Consider the following 26239-nt stretch of genomic DNA (forward strand, 5'->3'; position numbering starts at 1 on the left):
TTCCTGTTTAGCCAGGAAGACAGCAGGAGGGAAACACCTGGAAAGACCAAGGGCCTGCCCGGCTGATCTGAGCTGCCAGGGCCCCCTTCCTGGCCCTCAGCTTCCTCCTCTGAAAATGAGGGACCTCAGTGAGGCAATTCAGACTAAGCTTCCTCTTGGCTTTTGAAGATTCTCCTGCTGACTGAGCCATCTCAGGCGGCCAAGCTCTCTGGGTGGAGATGCCCCAGCCCCATTTTATCAGGAGGGAAGGACCCTGGAGGCCGTTAGCTCGCTGTCCCCAAGAAAGCACCTCATTGGTGTGCATGGAGGACTCCTTGGCCAGAGACCACTCCAGGCCCTCTGAGAAAAAGATGTACCTCCCAAAGGAAGCAAACCAAGGTTTCCCACTGTGCCCTGAATACTCCAAGGGTGAACAAGGATATTTAACTTTGGAAGAGAAGATTCTCTTACTGCCCTTCAGAGGGCTGAGCAACAGCCAAAAACCAAGAACTAAGAAGGATATGGAAGCAAGACAGATTCCGCATTGCTTCCGATACTTGAGTTCGTGGTCATCACTGAACAGAAAAAACTTCATCCCACAATCCTTAATTGTATAAAGAACAGTCAGCTCTGTGGAAATAAATATAGAATATGGAATGTTTTCTCAATTTCCTCAGGAAAGGAGGAGCTCTCCCTGTCACTGGAAGCATTTAAACAGAAAAAGGCCACTTTAAACAGATACCTTAGTCCGGGAAGCAGCCCTGAGTGGAGGGCTGAGCCCATGTTCCTCTGACTCCAGGGGTCCGAGGCATCTACCCGTGGACAGAGAGAAGCAGGTGCCCTCATTGGAGGGCTGAGTGAAGATGCCACCATGGGCAGGAGTCGGCTTCTTAGACCAGCTCTGAGCAAACCACTCACCCCCTCGTCCCTCAGTTTCCCTTATAAATCAAAGATGACCCTACACCCCATTTGAGGACAGATCTTACAAAGGTTTTCATGAGAAACCCCACATGGATTCCAAAGCATGAGGCCCTCTGCAAAGATGCACTAATATTTTCACACCTATGACCCTCCTCTCAAAAATGAAAATTTTCTTCTAAGAAAAAAAAATTACTTCTATTCTCTGGACAGATTTTAGAGCCCAAAAATTGAATATATATATATATATAAATATATATATACAAATGAGTGAATCGAGACCACCTTGAAGGTTGAGTACTGCGGTTCGCAGACCCCACCCACAGGCCCTGTGGCCCACAAACACTACAGTGCCCGTCTCTTCAGAGGAGTCTGGACGCCTGCATTTCAGTCCAATGGCCCAAATGCTTGGGACTGGTGGCATTCGGCGCCTTTTCCTTTCTGGAATCTTGAAGGTCTCTTTCTAGGGAGCAGAGCCTCCGTTCTGGGAGCGCCCCTGGGGGCTCCCACCGCTCCTCCTGGGCCAAAGCCAAAGCCTGTTTCTATCCAGGAGCCCTGAACGCTTGGTGTATGAAAATGGCATGGGAAGACGGGTGACTTCCAGAAACAGCAGGGGACAAGGGAAATGAAAGTCACCTCTGTGAACTTAAATTCCAGATTTGTCTTTATTCCTGTCATTAGAAAAGGCCCCCAGTGTATAGCCTAGTCCTCCCCCAGGAGATTAACAGGCCTTCCCTTTGGGTCGTCCAAAGGGATGATGGGGAGGAAGTTCTCCACTACTCAGGAAAACTGTCCCCTGAGATTGACAAGTTCCCAGCAGGCCAAGACACGGCTCCTTGCCTCTAAACGCTTCCTGAGACCAACACAGACTCGCCCTTATTTACAAATCAAATGCAATTAGAGACTGTCTTTCTTGAAATACATATATATTTTTTTTAAAACAAGGACTGCCCTGTCATTTTTTTTTATTAGGAAAATAAACCACATCCACCTAATACCCATTCTCATCCAAACATCCCAAACTGTAATTCTTACTTATGCAGGTAGATACCGCACAAGCCACCACCACGGCCGCCGCCACCACCATCCTGTAAATAAGAGGGAAGTAACAAAGTATTCTGTGGCTCCAACAATTTTCCAGTTTCCCCTGACACTTCCAGTTGCATGGTAAATTGTTGGAACTGCAGATGATAGCAATGCCTTGAATAAATTATTACTGGCTTTGGACTGCTCCGTTGCTAGTTTTGTCATCTTGCGTTGATAATGCATACCAGTTTCACAAAGTGCATGCTTCTAAAAAATTTTTGAACTGGCAAGCTAAGATGATCCGTGTCTTCGTTCCCACCCGCCCCCTAAAAAGAAGTTAATAATATAATTTAGAACCTAGCATTTAAAAAATATGGTCATGACACGTCTGGGAGAAAGACCGCTTATGGAACATGCTCGATTTGGCAGAACGATAAATCAAAAACCTCGTGGGTTTTGGTTTCCCGTTTTGTTTGGAAGCCGCTGAAAGCAGGTTATTAACAGAACTGTCACGGAAAAGAAAACTGTGAATACCTGATACTTTCCATTTTTGTCACGTGGTGCACACACACAAAAGCACACAAATGTGTGCACTCCCTCATTCACACATGGTCTGTGCACACATGCATGCGCACGCGCGCGCGCACACACACACACACACACACACACACACACACAGCCACCCACCGATCAGGGGAGGACACAGAGGAGTCAGGTCAGACAGCACGTGGGTGGGCACTGGCCGGCTGGGAGCCTGGTGTGCAACTTTGGGTTGGGTATCCTCTCAGCTCTGCCTGGTGGTCTTGGTCTCACACCTGTCCTGGGAAAGCCACCCCAGAGATGGGGCAGGCTGCGGAGAAATGTAAGGCATACTTCGCTGGGAAGGAAGGAAGGAAGAAATCCATGCTTCATGCTCAGACGCGAGTTTCAGAGGAGGACGGGATGTTCTTTTCCCTTTGGCCTGCTCTGTCTCGCCGGGGATGTTGGGGGCGGGGGGGAGGAAACCACGGAGAAAGGAAGGAGAGAAAGTAATAAAGAGAATGAGGACAACGGTAAAGGATACTCATAATAAGAAAGAACAGACGAGGTGGGCCAGTGGAACTCGAGGTCAAATCGGACAAAGGACTGTTTCTGCCGGCCTCGGCAGCCCCACACCCTAAATGGACTTCCGCCGCCTCATCAGCCTGTGGTTGTCGGTAAAGCTATGTAACCCAGGAGAAATGGAGCTGATGGGGGAGGGGAAGAGGCTGTTTTTCAATGTGCTTGGTGAGATCTCCTCGATCTTGTACGAGATGGAGTGGAAGTAGTGGGGCGCGAGCTTGGCGCTGAAGGAGTTCTGCTGCGCGGCCGGGCGGCCTCCGTACTCCTGCGGGCGGTAGCAGGTGCAGGAGCACACAGACTGCAGGTCCGGCACGTCCGCCTTGTACCGGGGCCGGCCCTGCCGCGCCTCCTCGGGGATGTGGATGACCATGCTGTTGCGGTTTCCGGCCAGCGACGCCCTCTCCTCGGCGTCCCGCCGTTCGTCCTCGCTGTTCATGGTCAAGAACCTGAGGACCACCAGGTTGAGGAAGGCCCCGATGACTGTCAGCCCCACCAGGATATACATAAAGCTAAAGGCCACGTAGAGCGGCTTCTTCTGCAGGGCGCCCTTGGTCTGCAGGGCCACGTAGTCCCCGAACCCAATGGTAGTCAACGTGATGAAGCAGTAGTAATAGGCGTGGAAGAAGCTCCACTCTTCGCACTGGGAGAAAGCGGCCGCCCCGATGCACAGCGTCCCCATGCAGGAGAAGAAGCCCACGGTCACCATGTTCTCCATGGACACCTCCGTGTTGCGCATCCCGCAACACTTCTTGATGCGCTTCAGCAGGTAGCGCACAAAGGTGTTCATCCGCTCGCCCAGGCTCTGGAACATGACCAGCGTCAGCGGGATGCCCAGCACAGCGTAGAACATGCAGAAGGCCTTGCCCGCGTCGGTGCCAGGGGCAGCGTGCCCATAACCTGAGGGGAGGGGGTGAGAAAACAGGGAGAAGGAGTGAGGAGAGGTCCCGTTAGGTCTGGGGTGGGGGCGGACTTGGCATTTCAGTTGGGATGGGGCTTGGGCATGGCCGTAGCCTGGGGGTGAGAGGGAGAGGAGGCCAAGGGAGAGCCAGGGAAGAAAATGCCTTGAGGTTGGGGTTGGGGTTGAGGAAGGGGGTGGGGGCACTTTGGGATGGAGTCTGGGGCATGCCCATGTCCTGGAGGGAGGGAAAAAGAACAAGGAAGAATCAGTGAAGTGTCCTTTGAAGTTTCGGGATGGGAGGGGTGCTTCGGAGGCATTTCATTGGGGGCAGTTCGGAGGAGGAATACAGAGGGCATTTCATTGTTCTTCTTAGAGCAAAACAAAGGTTTTAAAAGGAAAAGCAGCATACTCACTAATAAGACTGCAAAAGTAGTGAGTCCAAGGGAGAAAATTAAATAAATACGCCCACCGTGGATCGACATTACTGTTGCATACCAGGCTCTGTGTGGAGTCCTTGTCTTCCAGGGCCTCATTCTGACCTCCTAACAACCCTACAAACTAGGCATAATGAGTCTGACACCAACAGCAAGAAAACTAAGTTACTTAACAGTAGGATAACCTGAGTTCTTCAGAGCTGGGATTGGAACTCAGGGTTTTCAGGCACCAAGAATGAGGCTTGAAAGCAGAAGATTTTGAATGAAGAGGAGTAACGGCAGAGTGTCATATAAACACCATGAGGGCAAAGACTTATATCTATTTTGTTCACTGCTGAATCCCCCACACCTGGAGTAACACCTCGCATGTAGAAGATTTCTTTAATAAATGAAGGAATACGAGTGTGCCACTGTGTGAATCTGGGCTTCTCAGGAAAGAGGGAGCAAATAATCCTCTAAGAACCACACATGTGTAAGTGCTTTTGAAACTCTTCATGCAACTTTGCAGCACATCACTTCATTAATCCCCTACATCAATTGTGCAAAGTTGAGTCCGTATTTCCTCACATCCTGAGTGAGGATGGGGTGCTGGAAGGGTGGAGTTACCTGCCAGGTGTCCTCCAGCTACTTAGTAATAATATCAGAGCCAGGGATAGGGTCTCAGTAGGCTCTAGTTCAAGTTCTGGGACTAATACCACCCGGTGTGGGGGGGGGGGGGAATCAACCCTGAATCATGGACAGTATTTGGACTGAGAGCTTGGAGGATGAATATGGCCCTCCAACATCTCAAATCCTGCCCTATCAAGAAAGGCTTCCCTGGTGTTACCCTGAGCCATAGGCTCATGGGCTCCTAGTCATTTAACCAGCTGTATTATCTTGGGCACCAGAAAACCTCTCCCAACCCTGGTTTCTTCATCTGTTAAATGGGATAATAATAATTTCCAGGTGGGGTTGTGCAGATCTGCTGAGTCAGATAGCACCTAGTCAGCGCCTTGTACTCTGTAGGGACCAACCAGACCCCAAGACATCCACCCTGCCCACTGTCTCCCACAGGAAACTTCATCCGACTGCTCAAGCCCATACCTCTATACCAAGGCTTTATCACTTATGGTCTGTCTCTCCCCTGGCAGGAATTTGTGCCATGTCCTACCTGCCCCAGGGGCCATACTCTCACTAGAGAGATGACATTTGTTTACCTCCAGGATGCCCTCTCTTCATCCTCCCTGGCCCTCAACCCCACTGAGCCAGCATTGAGCTCCAGCCCCTCAAAAACCCCATACTCCTCGCAGAAAAGGGAAGATGATATAAAGTTGGGAGTCAGACCAGAAAGGATAGAATGGGGAAACAGAAAGCTAATGAGGAGAGCAACCAATATAGCAATAGAAATCCAACCTGAAGAACAGAGAGAAATACAGATTAAACATAAATTTTGAAAGCCTCAGAGACCGTCAGGAAAATATCAAAAGGCATCCCCGAAAAAAGAAAAATAAGACCAAAAAAGTTTTGAATAGCCAAAATTAACCAAATTTGGTGAAAGACGCAGATTTACAGATTCAAGGAGCCTAGTGAACTCCAAAGAGGATAAATACAAAGACAACCACACATCAGACTCAAACTGCTGAAAACCAAAGGGAGAAATCTTAAAGGCAGCCAGAGAGAAAGCATCACCTAGAGAATAATTTGAATACCTCTTCCTTCTAATCATAAACAATAGGGGCCAGGAAGCAGTGGAATAACATCTTTAAGGAGCTTTAAAGAAAAAAAAAAAAAGACTGTTAACCCAGAATTGTCCATCCACAGGAAATATCCTTTAAGAATGAAGTCAAAATACATTTTTACATTAAAGAAAACTTGTTACCAATAGATCTGCACAGAATAATTACCAAAGAAAGTTCTTCTTCCTAGAGGGAAATGATACCAGATGGAGGCTTAGGTCTCCAGGAAAGAATGAAGCACATCTTGATAAACAAGTGGGTTTATATTTATACAAAATGCGGGGGTGGGAATCCCAGTATATCTCTAGATAGCTCACCTGCGTAGCGGATACAAAAGCCAGATGGATGGTGGAAAGCAGTAGATTGTTGGAAACTGAGTAAAGTGGTAATATTAGCTAACGGCTCCAGATGTGATACATTTACTAGAGGAAACCAACACAGCATTTGCTGGGTCAACAACTGCACATGGGGTGCCCAGACCCCACCCATTCCTGTCAGTATCGATGTTCAGAAGCAGATTCCTTCATGTGGCTGGACAACAGTATGTCTGTAGACCCTGTGTCCGGTCTTCTGCCATCTGTCCTACTGTAGAATGAAAGGACTTCATCATTCTGATGCCCCAAGGTATATCTCACTGCTGCATTACAGTGGGGACAAGCCTTAGGAAGGTGTGTGTGTGAAGGGCGTGGGAGGTGAATGCCACCAAAGTTCAGGGCCTTCCACATTAATCTCCTAGGGTCCTGTGGTTTGGGCACAGGACTATTCCCGCTACAATGACGGACAAGTTGCTGAATGTGCAGTGTTTCCGGGAAAGAGACAGCCAGGCAGGATATCTTCAATTTCCCCCTCCGGATGCACCCATCTCCACCCTGCTCTCCAGTTTCCAGTTAGTTGGTCAGGAGGTCAGCGGAAGGGAGGAAGGTGAGGACCTTGGTAATAAGCCACCTCTGCCAGAAGGCTCACGGCACAGAGCTACTCTCTACAGTTCCAGTAACTGTTCCCAGACATACAGACAGCTCTCCGTCACTCTTCGTCCGGAATGCCACACCTTCCCTGGTTGCTTTCCCTCCACCAGACCCACACTTTGCAGAAGAGTCTATAAATAGCCCACTAATTTCTCAAATTGAGACTGCTACTTCCTGCAAAGGTCCTAACGGATACACTGCGCGTATTCTCCACTCGATCTGCTCCCCATCTCTGCTCTGATACAACACTACAGCCGCTGCGTATGGACAGGTCTACACCTATCACATCTACGCACAGAGTATGCATAAACCATCTGTGTGACACACAGACATAGCGTCTATGGGTACTTTCTATAGAACATATATGGCACACCCTTGGAACTTCATGAACAGTATGTATGAGTGGATAGAGTAATACATGGACCTGAAACATACAGGCACATACACATACCATATATATCATACCAATACATAAAAAGCATATACAATATACCCATAGCACGCCCCCATTCATGAACGGACTTTGTCTATGCAGTATATGTGTGCGTGCGTATGTAGACTACACTCAAGGCACAGGATGCGTACACACTGATGCGTGTGCTGCAGGGAACGTTTGTACGTATTTACAATTCACTAGCGTACATCCTATCTACAAGTTACAAGGATGAGATGAGAGATACAAAATGTACATGCGCCAGACATTGGGAAGACCGCCCCTCCTTCCCAAGAGGAGAACAAGGTACAAATCTCCAATGTTCTCACAGAACCTGTGTGACAACTCAGGTCCTGGAGGACTGGTTCTTTCATCTGTGGATGGATGGATGCTCTCTGGCCTCCCTGGGTTGGGAGCTATAGTCCTGTGCTCTGACGTTTTCCATTCAGACGTGCCCAGACTGTTGACTGTGTCCCAGGACCTGTGCTTGTCACAAGGGACCCACAGGGACTTCTTTCCCCCAAATCTTCCCAAGGGGCTCCAGCCAGCCAGCCCATGACCAGGGCCCTCCCAGTGCCCAGCACGAGCGGGCCTTAGACGGACGTTGAGGGCATGGGTGTCAAGGCCACAGAGGACCCCCAGTCAGAGCTGCCTGTTCTCCTCGATCACCCCAGTCCCCCAAACCCCGCTTAGGACCAGTCCTGGGAGCTGGGCAGCTACAGCTCTTCCCAGTTTTCCCACTAAGTCCCCAGGCTCCCCAGGCTCCCCAGGCTCCAGAGCGAGTCCCTCCTCCACCTCCGAGCCCTGCAGGGGCAACATAACCTCAGGAATCCCACCTAGGACTATACCGTTCATTCTTCCACCATTGCAAATGAGTAATTCATCCTTTTGGCAAAGCAATGTCTACAATGATTTGCACAAGGTTCAGGAGGCATGCACAGGGCACAGAAGAGCTACTGAAACCAGGCTGTCCCAGATGGATGCCTCTGGACCGCTGCCATGTGGCCTCCGCAGCGTCCCTCAATTCACTGGCTGGATGTGGAGGCGGAGGCTGAGAAAGGGAGAGGAGAGTGGCATGCAGCCGCCCTGCGAGGGATGGGGCCGTCCTTCCCCAGCCCTGGGCGTGGCAGCCCTGCAGGCGACCGGCACTGACCAGCATGAGCCTCACCCTGAGCCCCACCAGCTGGGCCATGGGGTGCAAAGCTCCCTGCACACAAGGGGACACAGCAGCTCACAGCATCCCTCCACACCAAGCTGTGCCCCCCACCCCTTCCTGCTAACTTTTCTGCGTGTGCAGGGTCAGGGACAAACTTGCTCATGACCCCAATGCTGGCCCTGATAGGCTGCTTGGATGGCCACAGGGGGCCAGGTCGCCGGGGGTGGGGACTGCTGACCAGGATGGTGACTGCACTTACCGTCTGAAAAGCCACCCCCAATGCTGCACCCCGACACCGTGCTCCCCGACCTCCGGGGTGTGGGAGCTCAGATGAGTCACCCAGGAGTCCGCCTGAGGTGCTGACCCATCCCACTTCCCCCCGCCTCAGCACACAGCAGCTGGTGTCACCCCAGCCTCCTGGCCCCTGCCAAGGCCCTGTCTCCCCTCCCTCCACCCAGCAGAGTTTGCACAGTGCCGTGGGGCCGGCCAGGACAGAGTGGAGTGGCACCGGGTAAAGTCAAGGCCCCAACTCGGAGATGCTCCTAGGTTCCTGGCCCCGCACTGGAGCTGACGAGGACACAGCTCTGAATCGAATTCAAGGGCCTGTGGTGCCCTGAGGCAGCAGAGTCCTTGTCAGGGGGACCCCAGCACCTGAGACCCAGCTTAGCTCCCCTGAGTGGTGGGGCCAGTGCTTGGGGCCCAGGAAGTGTGCAAGAGGGGGCCGTGGGTTGAATGCCAGCTACAGCCCTCCCTAGGCCAGGCCCCGTGTGGGTTGCTGGAGAATCAGAGAGGAAAAAAGACCAGACCACCAGCTCCCAGGGAGACAGAGCACAGTGTCAGAATCACCTGCTTTGCCTGGTATGTGCCAGATGCTGGGGAAGCACAGAGGAGTACCCAACTCAGACTGGGACATCAGCTTAGGGTCACTGCCTCTAAGGAGCCTTCAGAGTTTTGATGGATGAAATAGGAATTTGCTCAGGCTGCGCACCCCTGCTGGATTCTGACACTACTCTGTGCGTCAGGCCCTGTCTTACTCCTACCAGTCAGCCCCTCTCCCTGGGCCTGGGCCCTCTCCGTCAGCAGAACCAGGCCCGAACCCAGATCCTGGCCTCCCCACCAGGAGCACTGAGGGCAGGGCAGGGCAGGTAAAGCGGGAGGGCAGAGCCAGTGTGCGTGCATGTGGTGAAGAAGCTTTAGGAGAACGTTAAGGAAGGCCCTGCGCCCTGCCCCCCCCCATATTCCAGCAGAAGAACCCCCACTCCAGGAGGTTGCCGATGTGCTAAGCCTGGAGGGGGCTGGAGCATTCTAAGAGCTGCAAGTTATTCGTTATGAGGAAGGCGTGAAGTCGGCCCTGGAAAAGGCCAACTCTCCCCATCTTCAGAGGGGCAAGGCGAGGCCCAGAGGCAGCCAGGCTGCCCCAGCTCCACACAGCAGGCCAGCAAAGAGCTTCTGAAGCTTCAAATCTGAAAAGGGCAAATGGACTATAAAAACAATAAACCCTGCTTTGAAAAGCTGTCTGCAGACTCTGCTCTGCCACTCCTCGGCATCCCAGAAGGACGCCTCAGTTTCCCCATCAGTGAAATGGAGCAGAGAGATGAAGCTGGAATGAGAAACAGGCTCTCTTCAGATCCCCAGGCCCCCTCCCTGCACCCATCTGTGCCCCCAAATTCTTGGGTGGAAGCCCTATCCCCCATGTGATGATACCTGGAGGTGGGGCACTAGGGGGGGGATCAGGGCTACGTGAGGTCATGAAGACAAGCCTCAGGGTGGGGTCAGTGTCCTTCTAGAAGAGGAAGAGACCAGAGCCTACTCCCTCTCTGCCGCATGAGGACACTGCAAGAAGGCAGGCATCTGCCGCCAGGAAGAAAGCCCTCCCCGAGCCCGCCCCCAGCCCTCCATGGGCCGGCACCTTGGTCTTGGACTCCCAGCCTCCAGCACTGTGAGAGTATTTGTGGTTTAAGCCCCTCCAGTCTGTGGCATTTTGTTACTGCAGCCTTTGAGCCGGGGCCCCGCTGGAGCTGAGCCCCCACCCTAGGCTGGCATTCAGATGCTGGGTGCGGCTTTCCAGGCCCAGGTGCGACGCGGGTCCTGGGCCATCCAGGCCTGGGCATGATGGAAAGGACCAGCCACCAGCTCGCTCTGCACCGGCTCCTCCCCAAACCCAGGTTGGGGGCTTGGGGCCTCCAGGGCAGCCCCTCCCCCCCAGACCACACTCCTCTCTCACCCACAGACACTGACCGACCCTGCTGGAGAGTCCCAGCTGAGGCCACTGCAGTCCGGGCCGTTCGCAGGGGGGTCCTCTCCTCCCTTCCTCCCACTGCCTCCTGGCCAGATTGTGAGCTCTGAGGACAGTACTGCCCACTCCTGACGCACCTCTGTGATCTCGGAGTACGGCACAGTGGAGATGCGTGGAATTTAGATGGATGCATCACTCTGCAAACGGGTTCTGTCCTCCGGGCACTACCTGGGAAGCCTGGCCAGTCCCGAGCCCACCGCTGGGCCCAGCGTGGCTGGGGGGGGGGGGGCAGCTTTGTCCAAGACACCGCCTCATCCAAGCTGATTTCACGGCCCCGCTGGTACGCTTAGCCAGCCTCCCTGATCTGTCCCGGGAGAGGCTTGCCGAGAAGAGGCCCGAGTCTCCCAGCTGCAGCTGGGCAACAAATAAGATGAACAGTCTGTGGCGTTCCGGACGGGAGAGACACAGGCAAGGAGGGTCATAAAACCAATCATTTCTATTGGGTCTGGGGCTCCCCGAAGAACCAGCTGTGGCTAGAAGGCAGCCCTCCCTCACAAGACACCTTGTGCTCCTTGCTGGCTCCTACTAGATTTTCCAGAAGTTGACAGCCACCAGGTATGAGAAGTTAGCCAGGCCTGGCTCCTGTTCTGGGCAGTGTTTCATTAAAGACACCATGAGTGTCCAGCAGGCTCTCTCCACTGGGAAAAGTAAGCAAGGCAGCTGGGCACTGTGGGTCACGGACCAGCCTCACCCCTGGTATTCTAGTGCTCAAGCACTGTGTGTGGCTCCCTCAAGCTCCCTGGGGGCCTGGGCCCAACGACAGCTGGCCTGAATGACTTCCCCAGGCTTACCTCACCCTGCACAGTTGGCAAAACCTCCCTGCTCTGGAGTGCCCGTCCCTGAAGCCTGCCCTGATCCCCTGGCCAGAAGAGATCGACCTAGCTTTGAATTCCCACTCCAGGACACCTCAAAGGAGTGGACAAGACTGGTCCCCACGGTGGGGTTAACTCAGGTTGGAGCCCTGATTCTGCCCCTTAGGGACCTCAGGTGGTCACCTCCCTCCCCAGGCACCCTCATTTTTTTCTGTGCAGTTCAGGGGGGCCAGGCTGCTCCCTGAGCCACAGTTGCCATCACAGCCAGGGGCTGGGTGAGGGTGGACGTGGCCGTCCGCTCCGGCCCACAGCTGCCTGGGCCGGGGACAGACCACCCCGCACAGGGAAGGAGGTGGCTGTACACAGGCACTGGGCAGTGGGAAACTGCTGCTGGAAGAGAATGAAATATTTATGAAGGACACACAAGGTTTTTGTGCTGATAGGAATTAAAATAGGCACACTTTCCATTAAAGAATGACTCAGGGTGGCTTTGAGCAGGGAAGTGCCAGGGAGGGGAGACGCCCTCAGCCCCTCGTGTTTCCTGGCTGGCTCCCCACTTCAGTGTGCAACAAGCATTCCACTCATCCACCCTCCCATGGTGCTGGCCTTGCTCAAGCCCCCGAATGAGCTCCGCATGATTATTAAGACCCAGGTGTCTGCAAACACCAAAAAGGAAAATGACTCATGGGGCCTACGGGGGACAGGGAGGTGGAGAGTGGGCAGGAAGGGTCCTCAGGAGGTTCCTGGGTAGGATCAGTAACTCCCAAGGTCTGCCTCTGGCTCCATCTGCCACTTACTGACCATAACCTTGGGAAAGCCACCTAGACCCTCTAAGCGAGGGCTTTCTCTCTGTAAAGGGGACTACAAAGTAAGGCAGTCCCTTCCAGATACTACAAAGCTTGACCACGCTCATCTGAGAGGGATGCCCCTTGTTGCAGCTGCCCCAGGTGGGGTAACCCTTCTTACGATGTAACAGAACTCGGTACCACCATGCGGCCTTGGGCTTATGTGCAGGTCTCCCGTTCAACCCGAGAGGGGATGGTGCTTCTTGTGGGCTCCAACCGGGTTGCCAGCCCAGCCCTGAACCAATGAGCCTTTTGCTCTTTCCTGCCAGACTAGGAGGGTGCTAGAGTGTGACGTCTGGAGCCACAGAAGTCATTTCAGCACCATGAGGCTGAGCGCAACCACAGAGGGGAATTCCCTAACCTGAGAGACAGGATGTATCATTCCACCCCTGTGTCTGAGCCCAGCCTAGAGTCTGCTCTACTCACAGTCAGCCTGTTCCCCAATAAGTCTTTTGGCTTCAGGCAGTGTTTTGATCATAACTGATTAACACTCATGGGCTCTACACCTTAGCACAACTACAAATAATGAAGAGGGGTTTCATACAGGTAGCACAGCTCTCTGCAATTCACAACGCCCTGCACCTGACCCAGCTTCTCTTACAAGCGCCTCAGATCCATCTGCGGGGAGATGGGTGGGTGAGGGAGCAGGTGGGAGGGAGGGACGGCGGCCAGGGGGACAGCCCGGGCCTCTGAGAGACAGCTGCGCCCCCACCGGGCAATGGGGGACAGGCCAGGGCGACCCAACTTCCCGATTTTTAAGGAGAAGCTGGAAATACCGATTTTTTAAGATGTGGAATCTAATTGGTGTCTAATTAGACATTTTAAAACGTGGCACAGGCCAAACCAAAAAAAAAAAAAAAAAAAAGACCATCTGTTTGTCGAAAACACAGGTCGTGATGCTCCAGAAATGGGGGGAAAGGAGATAAGAACCAGAGGACAGCAGGCGGGGGAAAGGGGAGGCAGGGGAGCAAGTGAAAGTCAGCGAGCCCCGCCACACGCCACTGCCCACCACCCTCTCTCCGGGGCCGTGAGCCCCTGGGGCAGCAAACACTAGTCCGTCCACTTCACAGATGCACAAACCAAGGCAGCAAGAGATGCCATCGCCCGTGGAGGCGCCTCCCCCAGTGGGCCGAGGCCAGCCCTGCCCCCACACAGATGCGAGAGCCACACCGAGGTGGGCACAGTCCTCCTGGCTAGACCAAAGCCCCTCCTATAATCCCCGCTGGGAACTCCACTCCAGGACACGTGATCCCATTTCACAGATGAGAACACTGAGGCTCTTGTCCCAGGGCCCCTGGATTCCCCGTGCCAAGCCCTTAGTCCTTCTTGGAGCCATGAGGAGACCCCAGTGACTTGCTTATTCACAGGGTTGGCACCCTGTGTTCTCTAAAGGAAAATCTGGCAGATTTGGGGTTTTCTTTAATGAAAGAACAATTCCCTCGTATGCTTTTAAAATTATTATTAATTTCCCAAATAGTTCCCTTTTGGTTTCCCTTCATTTTGTCTTAAGGGGGAAAGGGAACCTAAAAACTTATTTTTGAAAAATATACAAGCTCATAAGGCATGGATTTCTGACAAGAGCTCACAACAGGCCTTCCTCCTCTTCTGTGCCGTTCAAGGACTGGGCAGGCCAGACGCGGGGTGCCCAGGGAGGGCGTAGCCCGTGCTAGCCACAGGGAGCCTGCACGCTCAACACGTCGACCTGGTGCCTGCTCCCGTGGCTCTGCCAAGTGGACATTTCATCTTCTCGTTGGTCTGTGGTTGTCCCTCAGGACTACCTCCCAGACTGCAGACACCCAGAAACCCTGGCCCAGACTCTTCCGTGTGGCTGCACTTCTGCCCCCGTTTCTTTCGTGTTACGAGGATCCGGTCAAATGAAGTGTTATTATCCCAATTTATGAAGGAGGAAGCAGCCTGGGCAGCCCTGGGTGCATCCCATTTAGTCCCCAAAATGTCCCTGCGGGGCGGGCATCAGGGAACCCTTGGGGTGCAGGCGCATCCAGGGGGCCCTGCTGCAGACTGCATGCGCCACCCGGACATCAGCATGATAGTAAGAGGCTGGGCTTTACAGTTGGCTCAGCGGCTTTGTCTGCTCTTAGCACAGACCAAAGTAACGAAGAAATACATTCCTTAAAAATTATTTTTAGCAGTTCTACTCTAAGGTATACAGCCCAATGAGCTGAAAATAGGTATTCAAGTACTTGTACACCCATGTTCACGGTAGCATGATTCACAAAGCCAAAAGGGAGAGACAACCCAAATGTTCACCCGTGGATGAACGGATAAGCAAAATGCGGTCTATCCCTACGATGGAACATCACTTGGCCTTGAAGAGGAAGGATATTCGGGTCCACGTAGGACTCCACTATAGGAAGTGCCCAGAACAGGCAGACCCACAGAGGCAGGAGACGGGCGAGTGGTCACCCGAGGCGGGGGCGGGAAGAGTATGGAGTATGGAGTGGAGGCCTGATGGATCCGGGGCTTTCTCTGGGGATGATGAAATTGTCTTGGAACTAGACAGAGCCGAGGTGGCTGCACACTTCTGTGAATGCACTAAATGTCACTGGACTGAAGATGTTCAAATGTGAATTTTATGTTCTATGAATTTTACTTCAATGAAAAGAGCAAAGCAGCTACTGTGTTTAAAGCAAAACTCTTCCTTCTTTCTACCTGAGGATGAGGAAAGAGGGGAGTGGCGGAGGCCTGGGGTCTGTGGGGTTCTGGGAGGAGGCGCTGAGCTGGTCTGGGCCCAGGGGCCTGGAGGAGGGGCACGGACTGAGGCTACTCTGGAGAAGCCCAGGATCTCGGCAGCACCGCCCTCCCCGTGGGTCTGCTCCGGAGGGGCAGGGTGGGGGGAAACGCAGCCTTAGCACTGGCCCTCCACTTGAGCACCACTCCCCTGGTTGGCACCCACAGTCTCTGGGCTCGCTTAACAACCCCCACGCGGGCCTCTGGACACAGGTGACAGACATCAGCCCCGAAGCACCCACGGACACCTCCGCCAACAGGAAGCCCCCGGCATGCAGCTCTGAGGGCACAGCGTGGGGGACAGAGTTGGGGCACAGTGGCACCCTCTGACCCAGAGGTGAGGACCAGGCTGGGGAGCAGCCAGGGGTGGCCCAGCCAGCTCCCTCCAGCCACGAGATGGCAACGCACCCATCTCTCAGGGGCGTGGGGCTCTGATGAGGCACCTGCGGGGTCCCAGCTCTGACCCGACCATAAGGGACACCAGCGGCATGACGAGGTCAAGACCAGCCCCAGCCACTCGAATACCCTAGGCCTGGACCACAGGAGCATGGACCATGGCCCTGGGAGAGGCCAGCGCCCTGCACCCACCAGACCACTTTGCTTCTGCAGAGGCACCTCTGCCACGGGACATGGAAGCATGTAAGGGGCTGAGACTGGCTGGAGGCCTCTGTCCCCCCCTGTCCATCCCTGTCCTCACGCTGTCAGGCTCTCCCTGGGGCCGGCTCCGGGACAGGCGGCAGCGACCAAAGAAGCACGGGCGCCCTCTGGCGGGCACTCGCCGGCTGCAGAGACCCGGTCCTGCCGCAGCCGACTCCCTGGGCCCGCATCCAGGGCCTGGGCTGCAGAGGGGGGAGCCATTCATCTCTCCCGTAAGGGGACGTGTTCTGTGCTGAGTTTCTCATCAGAAGTCGCCATCCGTCAATTGCAGCGCTGATGACAGGGAGTAACAATCGTAATGCGGAGCCGCTGACCACAACCACCATGACGGTGGACGTCGGCTGGGCCAGGAACTGAGCTAAGTGGCTTAAAAACTCCCTCACTCTCGGGGAGGGGCCGCCCTCTGCAGGTGAATGCTGTTACCCGCCAGCGTGGGTGGGGAGACGCCCCTTATTGCCCCCCCCCCCCCCCCCGCAACACCTGGGCTCCTGCCACAGGCCCCTGACACCACGGCACAACACCAATCCCACTGCGGGGACGGTGGCACCCGTGCCTTCCAAAATGTGCCAGAAGCCTGCCTTTTCCTTCCTGCCTCCTGCGACCCTTCCCAGTAAAAGCTCCCCCTCTTCTTTTCCTCCCTCCTTTCTTCCTCACCCACAGTACAAAATTCCCCCGAATAAAGAAACTAGAAGAAAATGTGGTGAAACAAACCCACATTTAAAAAAAAGCAAGTTCACAGGAAAAGGTATACAAAATGTGGTTGACTTTTGAAAATATGAAATCAAGCAAGGCCTAACACCCATTCATTAATAACTGATACATTTTCGGTTTGATGGTGGAGACTGTCTTTCAGAGCTAATTCTCCCTGGAGTGCCCAAGAGGGAGGGAGCGAGCAGAGTTCACACCGTTCACACCGGAAAGAACGATGGGACCGAACACGCAGACCCTGGAATGCCAAATTACTCCTGGCTCTAAGTGCCGGCCGTTCGAGGCGGGCGTCCACAGCTCCACGGGCTGGCAGATCCACCGCTCCGTTCAGACACTCCCTGCCCTCCACTGGATGGAGACCTGCCCTCTTCAAGGGCCCCTTGCACAAATGCCACCTTCTCCAAGGTCTGTCCTCCTTACCCCGAAGCCCCACAGGAGCTCTGGACACACAGGGATCCAAGCGACATGGAGTTACGGGGCCTGACACCCAGACCCTCACCCTTATCCGTGAAATGGGCACAATTCAAGCCCCTGGAGCCAATAGGGCCTGGAGCAAAGACAAGGGTGCCCATCCAGAGCTGAACACGGTCAATCACAAATGTCTGTGCCTCTCGGACACCTAACAAGCTAAAATGAAGGTAAGAAGTGTTGCATCTGTGGCTTCTAAAGCATGGCTTCCTGAACTCTGGGGCTCATGGGGATCGGAGGGCCTGAGATCTTGGGACCATGCAGGTCCTGAGCCAGGAGGTCTGGGGGCCTGGGACTCTGCCTCTCTAACTAGGTCCTCGGTGCCACGCGGCTCCATGGAGCTCCCGCTGTGTAGAAAGGGCCTGCAGAGAAGCCAGGGCACATCAGAGCTGGTAGAACTGAACTCGTTTCCTGCTCAGCACCTGTGGCAGCCAACTCACTTCCAGGGCCTCAAGCGTTGAGAGATGCTCATTTTGTCAAGAAGCAACAGACGCGGGCGGGTTCCAGCCAAGACTGCCGGTGCCCACCCACATACGTGACCTCCCCCTGCTCCTGTGCACACAGCTGGCCCACACTGTCCCCTGCAAGTAGACACAGCCGTATGACTCAGGGCCTACAGCAGGGTTCTGGCTTGGCCCATCAACAGCGGCCTCACGATTCTCTCTCCACCCCCCTCTTTCTTCTCTGTCCACCCCCTTCTCCCTCTTCCCGGCCCGCTCTCCCTGAAGATGCAGAGGACTCGGGATCTTGGGAGGACAGAGCCTCTGGCTGACAGGAGCCAGGGTTCCTGAATGACCACAGGGAACAGCGCCACGCTGACCGGCAGTGACTGCCCAGAGAGGAACAGTCACTCGTACTGCGTTGAGCCCCTGAGCCTCGGGGACGCACCTGCAGAGCATCTCACAGTAAGCACTCTGTAGACGTTATCATTTACCAGCTTAGAGGCCGAACCCCAAAAGCAGACCAGTGCAGACGGACATCGCCCGCCAGACCCGAGGAGAACCCTGATTGGGTGTAGACACGGACAGCCCCCGGACAAGCCCTTCTGCCCCCTGTCCTCCTATCTGCCAGGTGACCAGCGCTGGGACACACATGTCCATCTCACGGAGGAGAAACTGGATCTTGGGCCCTGTGCGTACACAGACACGCACACACACACACCCCTTCTGTGTCCCTGGACACTCTGGTGAGAGTAACAAAATAAAGGAGCAAGATAAAACTGAAGAACTTTAGAAGCCCCGCTCCCCCACTTGCCTCATTTTTAATAGTAAACATGCACTAAACGTGAGTGCTTATAAAAAGCACAGAACAATGCTTGGCACATAGCCTTTCTGTCTCGGTTTCCTTGTTGGCACATCAAGAATAAGAATAATGCCAGCCTCTTGAAGTTGTAGGGATTAATTATTTCAGCCAAGTCACTTGCCCAAGGACATACAACTATGAGGTGGACGATCCTCAATTGCCACAAGAGCGCCCTGTGTCAAGCTCTTCTGAAAAGGCTGCCTCCGGCACCTGCGAAAAACATACGCGCACACGCACACATGTGCACACGCACAGACACACAAAGCCCAGACCCTTCCTTACATAAGAGTAACCCGAGGTATCCCCCAGTCTCAAGGCAAAGTAGAAAAACCCAGGCTTTGAGGCAGACCACCTTGGCCTGACTCCTGTTCATCTGCTCGACTTCAGGAACAGGCTTCCACTGCTCTGTCCTGGAGACCAAGTTCACACCGTGCCTCCCCCTGAGGCTTGCTGGGAGTGGTTGACATAACAGATACAAGTACCAGGCATGGGCCTCCCTAGTCAGGGACCTCCCCCTGGACCCCCCAGTGCTTTGATTTTTGCCTTTCCAAGATGCCCTGTAAATGTTGTCCATGAGCTTGTCCCAGGTACACATGATTCTTCTTTCTTCTGCCTTATGCCTCAGGACCTTTGCACATGCCGTGCGCTGGCCTTGAACACCCCTCCTCTGCTCCACACCCTGCCTGCAGGCTCACCCCCTTTCCCCTCAGCCCCAGGCTGGGATGGCTCAGTAGAGGGGACCCACAGGGCTGAGTCAAAGCACTTCTGCTGCTTGGCTCCCTTCGGCTGGTGGTCTCAAGCTCACATGGCTTTTGGGACCAGGGAAGTGCCATTCACAAGAAAGCAGGACTTGTCTGAGAGGTCAGAGGAAGGTGGAGAGCCACCAGGGAGCTCCAGCAGGGTGGCCTGCGAAGGGGCAGGGGGCCTGACCTTCCCCTTCTCTGAAAGGCAAGCATCCAGATGCATCTGTGAATGGGGCGCAGACCGAACGTTTGCAAAGCCCCTCCCATATTGGTAAGTCCTCAACGTCTCGGCAAGAGGCATTTCTGTCTGTGTGCCAGCAAGCTGCCCTTGGCCTCGCTGCAGCCCTCACTCCCTGCAGGGCCCGCAGGTCACAGGGACTATGAGTCCACAGTCACTATAGCCATCTCTTGAGATTTCCCACACCCTCCCGTCCCCTGTAAAGGGGCCTTTATGGACGCCGCCTGGGTTATCTGCACGGGGGAGCCTGTCTACCCCCTCCAGACCAGCAGGAACACCTCAAGGGCAAGTTCCAACCCCAACTTATTTCTGGAGCCCTGGGGCCATGCCTGGCACACAGAGGGTGGCTGCTCGCCAAAGGGCTGGACAAGGAAGGTCCCCTGTGGTGTCTCTCCAGCTGGCATCATTACACATGGGATGGAAAGTCTGAGTAAATAGCATCCTTGAGCAGAGGGGGCAGTTGGTAGTTTATAAATAAATAAATACGTTTGCCAGGCAGGCCGGGCCTGCCTGGTGTGTGACCTGTGTTTTGCCAGAAACTTTCAGGGACTTTGTCCAAGGGGTGCTGCCTGGGGCATAGCACGGATCTGTGGATGGGGAGAAGCCACTTACCCAGACACACCGACCAGGGGCAGCCCTGCTGGTCCCTGGCTCAGTCACCATCTGCGTCGTTCCTCTGCTGCCTGCAGACCCAGGAAGAGTCAGGCCTGCGGTGCCCCATGCGGAGCACTCTAGATCCTGTGCTATTCACTGCCCTAAGTACCCCCAACGTCCCGGACATAGTAGAGCCTCAATATCAATTTGTGAAAAGAAGGAATAAATGAAAACAGAACCATTAAGAGCATAACGATGTCAGCCAGGGGCCGGGCACCATCCGAAACCCCAAAGGGCCCATAGTAGGTACAATCACTACACCTATAGTTTGAACAAGGAAACTGAGGCTCGGTGTTAATGACCAACCCAAGGTCACTCAGCTGCCCACCTGACAAAGCGGGGATTCAAATCCAGACCCCCTTCTTGCCCCAAATCCCTGTCCCCTGGGCCACCTGCTGCCAGGGCAAGGTCAGGTTGGTCCACATATGACAGCGCAATGGACACTGGTCAGTGTCCCGGGGGGGATGATGGAAGCAGGCAGCCTGGCCAACTGAGGGGCGTGGGGGCCGGGGCAGGGAAGGAGGCCGGGGCAGGAAGAAAGGAAGGCAGCAAAGAGGCAGGTGGGAAGTACCGAAGTGGACAAGAAGGCGGCTGACATCAGGGTGTCCACTTGCCTTTATAGGAACAGACTGTCACAGTCCAGGCTGGGGGCATCTCCTTCCATCCTATCGGAGGATGAAATGGTTGTGTCATTTCTGCATTCCCCATGCCTAGCACAGGTGGGCACCTTGTTTAATTCCTTCCTTCATTCAACAGGTGACTACCGAGCACCTCGTATGTGTCAGGTGCTGTGCCAGGAACTGGGGAGCCTGTGACCGTGGTGGCCACGGTGATGGGGACCACGGGAGCGACCACGGCATAAGGATGAGCATGAGGACGACGCTCTGTGTGGAGCCCTGTTCTGAAAGCTCGAAGTCAGGTGCCGGGTCCACAGAAGGCACAATCATCACGAGGGCGTGAGGGAAGAACTCTCGGATGGGCCGCTAATATCCCCAGTTCACAGAGAAGCTGTGCTGACTCGGGGACTCACCTGCCGAGCCCACCCGCCCGCCCAGCCCCTGCCTGTGAGTGGGATCCGGCCCCGCGCTCCACATCGGAGGAGGCCCGCCTGCCCCGTGGAGAAGGGCCGGCCCGGACACCTCCATGCCCACTGCAGGAAGCATTTACAAACCGAAGCTGGCCTCCATTCATCTCTCCAGAGCCATGGAGCCCTCTTAATTGGCGCAGCCACCCAGCTGTCTGCGGATGAGGGCTGGCCCTGGACCGTGAGAGTGGCTCTGCATCTGTCTTGTTAGCAGCCTGGTGTCCCGAGCTGCCTGCGCAGGGTGGGAAGGAGACAGCCTGCGCCCAGGAGGCTGGACGGGGCCGGCCGCCTCAGCCTGGGGGCAGGGAGCTCTCTGCCAGGACGGGCCGTCCCCGCTCAGCCCTGGGGAAAACAGGGACCGGCTTGGCTTCCGTGGCTGCCACTGGCGTGGGCCCCTCGGAGCCTCCAGAGTGCCCGGATGCTGGCTGCAGGGAGGCTGCGCCAGGGAAGGCAGCCTTCGAGGGATGGGCCTGGAAAAAGCATTGGGCTCAGGTCACAGACGTCCTCTTTGGGCCTGTGTGTCCCCCTCTGTCACTTGGGAGTGAGATGGGTCCTGCCACCGGGGGTGGCTGTGAGGGCTAAAAGGAGGGACCTGGCCAAGCCCTTGACCTCTGACGAAGGAGTACCCGGTACGCAGCAAAAGCCACGCTGACGCTGGGAACCGCACAAGATGCCCATCGGTTCTGAGCTTCCTCCCCAGAGTGCCGTGACCGGCCGGAAATGACATCACGACGTGGAGCACACAGTAGGCGCTCAACAAATGTTAGTAGAAACCTAATTCCCTCTGCCACCCAAACCTGCCCCAGAGCACAGTCATCCCAGGACGGTCTGCTGTAAGAGCTGGGTCAGGGTGCGAGCAGAAGGCCATCCTTGCCGACAGGACGGGGCGGACGTTCAGGGAGCCCTACGCCGGGCTGGCCTCAAGCTGGACTTGCCGTTCTCCTCCCGGTTGCCTGGCTGAGCCCGGGGTCTCCTCCTCTGTCACAGGCAAAGCAAACCCAACCCTCCCCACAGTCCAGTGAGGTGGGCATCATGTGTGACGCACACAGCCTGGCCCAAGTGCGTGCAAATCCCAACGGTGGTCCCCTTACTTCTGGAGCCAGCCCCGGGCCACCCACACATCTTTCGGCAAATCCCGCGTCACTTCCTGTAGAGGACTCCAGCCCTCCTGCACTCCCTAGCCCACTTCTCAAAGCATGGCCACAGACCATTCATGGGAATGCACAGGGTGCCGATCAAAATGCAGATTCCTGGCCCTGACCCACAGAACCAGGACCCGGGGAGCAGGCCCTGGCATCAGCATTACAGAACCACCCAGATGGGGGTCTCAGAGCCACAGCCCGAACACAAGCAGGGCTATGGGCTTGGCACTCATTTCTGGGCCTGGTGTGAGGCAGAAGAGTGGACGGGTCTCCAGGGCCTAGGCAGTCTGTACAGGAGTCCACAGGGTCCCCTGAGGCAAAAGCCCACCAATAAAAGTTTCTTTCTACCAGCCCCACAGGGAGAAAATCTTGCCTGACCCAAGAGCATCGCCCTTGATACCCTTCCTGAAAAAAGCCAAGGGGGACAGTTGCTTGGGTGGACTCTCTCCTGAATCTGTCACCACCAACGTCCATCACTATCTGGTGCTGAACACCACCAGCAAGGGGAACAGCTCTAAGTGGGGGGGGGGGGGGGCTGCTTTATATTCGTAATGACTCTGTCATAACTGTTAGAGAAGACCCAGGTCCTTGCACCACCTCCTCCATGTCTCAGCTGCACGACCTTGGGCCAGTCACCTAACCTTGCAGAGATCAAAAACAGAAACTCAAAACAAGAAATGGAAAAATCCCCAAAGACCTAATCCTTCTTAACTTCTAGGCTTCCAACTACTTCTCTTTATTTTATTTCCTACTTCTTAGCTTCTCCCATTTTGTAATTTGCTAATTGTAGGAATACTACTTGCTTGCTGTGGCCAATCACCAAGTTTTCTAAAAAGGCTACAGATGCAGGAAAGAATCACCAATAATCCCACCACTTCAAAAGGCAGCCCTGTGAGCTTTTGGTCATGCTTCCTCCAAGTCCTTCTGCTGAACACATCTTCCAGGGCTGAGAGAAATACAGAAGCAGTTGTGTTGCTTTCTTTTCTCTAATAAGAAAATGTGAGGGATGTCTGGGTGGCTCTGTCGGTGAAGTGCCTGCCTTCGGCTCAGGTCATGATCTTGGGGTTCTGTGATCGAGCCCCGCATCGGGCTCCCTGCTCAGCGCACCCACTTCTGCTTCTCCCTCTCCCCACCCCCTCGTACTCTTTCTCACACACTCTCTCTCTCTCGAATAAATTATTTAAAAAAAAATACATGGGTCATTATATTCCCAGCAAAAATTCTTCATCAGCATCGTTTTTAATTCCTCATAAGCTTCAAGTAGATGTGCCATAATTTCTTCACCTAAATATCCTCAATGGGGACTCCAGTGGTCTCCAATTTGCGTCTGTTGCTAATAACCATTTGTGTTTTAGCCAAAAGCACACCATTTCTGGCCCTTGGGATTTTATTCTTACCGTATAAAAACACCAGGAACCAATGCAATGCCGGCCTTGGGCCGAGCACTCTGAGAAATTCAAAAATAGAGATCCTTCATCCCATTACACCCCCAGCTGCTAGAGATGATTGCTCCCATTTTCCTGGATGAAGAAACATGCTTCAGAGGTCAAGTGGGTCCCATCTACTGCTGATGAACCCAATCCTTAATGTGCTTTCTGAGGTCACGGAACCTCACTGCTGGGCAGACAACTTCCAGAACGGCAGAGTAAGGACCCCAGAAAATCTGTTCCTCCAAACAATGAGAACACTCCCAAAAGTGTCAAAATCAGCTGTTTTGAAATCTGGAAATTAACTGCAGACTTGCAATAATCCAAGAAGTGTTTATTCAAAAAAAAAAAAAAAAAGACTAGATTTCAGTAAGAAAGGGAAGCTTTATGGCGTTTTAACTTACGCTATTCCATTCTCCCTGTCCCCAGCTCCACGGTAGCATTAACCAAAAGCCCAGAAATCATGGTAACTGTGAAAAACAGCATCCACCAGCCACAGGAGGGGGCAGAGTACCTCTGAAGCCTCCCCCCTCCCCGACCCACCAAATGCCATTATTTGGCCTGTCTGGGAGCTCCCTGAAAAGTTCCATTCCCACGGCTTGTCTTTATTTGATCTGACTCAGAGCTTGCTCAGTGATAAACCATATCCCCAGGGCATTTGTTGAAAACAATCGCAGGCCATTTTTTAACATTGCAGTTGCCTGAATGGGCATTACCAGGTGGAGCTAACAAAAGGATGACCATAAAACTAGAAAGGAAGAACTGGGAAATGGGAGACTCTGAAACACTTGGATACACCCCTGGGAATCTAAAAGGCCCCCCATGTATACAGGGCTGTGTACGTTACTGGGAAACACTTGGGATGGCCCACAATGGGGCTGTATACTTCCTGCCAGAGCACTGTGTACCCCAAAACACACATAGCTTCCCTTGGCAAAGACCGGGAGACTTATTGGCTCAAGGCATTTAAGGAAATCTCTAACCAATGACTAGCCGACCACAAAGCAAACCAAGCAGAGACGTCATGGCCACATATGATAAAGAATACAGGCTTTATAGAATTCATCCAAGAAAGTCACTAGGCAAACGGACATAGGCAGCAACAATGACAAGAACAACATTCAACCCTGAAGGGGAGGGAGAATTTCATTTACAGAGCTGCCTATAAGACATCATTTTAAATATCTAGTTTTGAACAGAAAATTCTAAGAGACACAAAGACACAGGAAAATGGCCCACCCATAGTCAGTAGAAACTCTCCGGGAGGAATCCAGAGATTAGTAGAGATATGACATCAGCCGTTACAAATATGTTCAAAGAATAAAAGAAGCCACATCTACTGACTTATGAGCAAGTATGAGAACGATGTCTCACTAAGTAGTAACAAGTGAATAAAGCAATAATAATAAAGCAGTGTTGAAGGGCTTATAACATATACAGATGTAATTTGTATGATAATAATAGTGCAGAAGAGAGAGGGAGCAGAGCTCTATGGCGTTCTGCACAGCACTGGAATTAAGTTGGTATCAATCCAAACTACGCTTTTTAAAGTTAAGATGTTAATTATAATCCCCAGGGCAACTAGTAAGAAAATAATTCAAACAAACATGTAATAGTAAAAGAAACAACAAAGGACTCAAAATTGTATACTAGAAAATACCTATTTAAAAACAAAACGCAAGAATGGAGGAATCAAGGCGCCAAAAAAAAAAAAAAAAAAAAGACATAGAGAAAACAAACAGCAAAATGGCAGACCTAAATCCTACCTTACTGGTAATTGAATATAAATTTACGACCTACTACTATCCAACAGGCAGAAATTGGCAGAATGCACAAAAACATGATCCAGCTACATGCTGTCTATAAAAGACACACTTCAGATTCAAAGACATCTACCAGGTTTAAAGCAAAAAGACAGACGGAAAAGAAATATCAGGCAAACCACCCAAAAGAGCTTGAGGGGCTATACTGCTATCAGACAGAAGACTCTTAAGACCGTTTTTACCCGAGCCCAAGAAGGAGATTTTAAAATGGTCCAAGTTTCAATCTATCAGCAAGGCATCAGGATTATAACGCACCTAAGAGCGGAGCCCCAAAATACGTGAACCCGAACTTCACCGCTGTAACGACTGGTTAGATTGTCCCCCATCACTTCCTTCAGCCCCGCCGGGCGAGCCCTGCCTGTCCCCTTGGCCATCCAGGACATCCCGGGAAGAGCCCGTAACTCCCCCGGCCCTTTCAGTCCTTCAAACCTCAGCAAGGTCCAAGCGTCCTCTCGGTTTGAATCTCGCCGCCTCCTCCACCCCCAGGGCAGAATGGAGCCGGCTGCGAACTGGGACAGGGAGGGATGTGAGGGACCCCGGTCTGGCTGGGACACCTCCTGCCCGTTCCCCCACAGGCCCGCCTGGTATGAGATCAGGGACAGACCGCAGCAAGGAGCAGAGTCCTCTCCCCACCGCCCGATGCTCCGACTTTGCTAATTCTGCCCTG

At 53.6% G+C, this 26239-nt stretch overlaps 1 protein-coding gene across 1 annotated transcript in view; it reads right to left on the reverse strand.

The window, feature by feature from the left end:
• Positions 1–422: 422 nt before the first annotated feature.
• KCNK9 (potassium two pore domain channel subfamily K member 9) overlaps positions 423–26239 on the reverse strand; it is a 77006-nt gene continuing 51189 nt past the window's right edge. Inside the window, exon 2 of the mRNA XM_027574989.2 lies at positions 423–3921. Within this exon, the coding sequence (XP_027430790.1) occupies positions 3080–3921 (842 nt within the window). The 3' untranslated portion in view covers positions 423–3079. The remainder of the gene's footprint in view (positions 3922–26239) is intronic.

Source organism: Zalophus californianus, chromosome 4, assembly GCF_009762305.2.
Source record: "Zalophus californianus isolate mZalCal1 chromosome 4, mZalCal1.pri.v2, whole genome shotgun sequence".
NCBI classification, from domain to species: Eukaryota; Metazoa; Chordata; class Mammalia; order Carnivora; family Otariidae; genus Zalophus; species Zalophus californianus.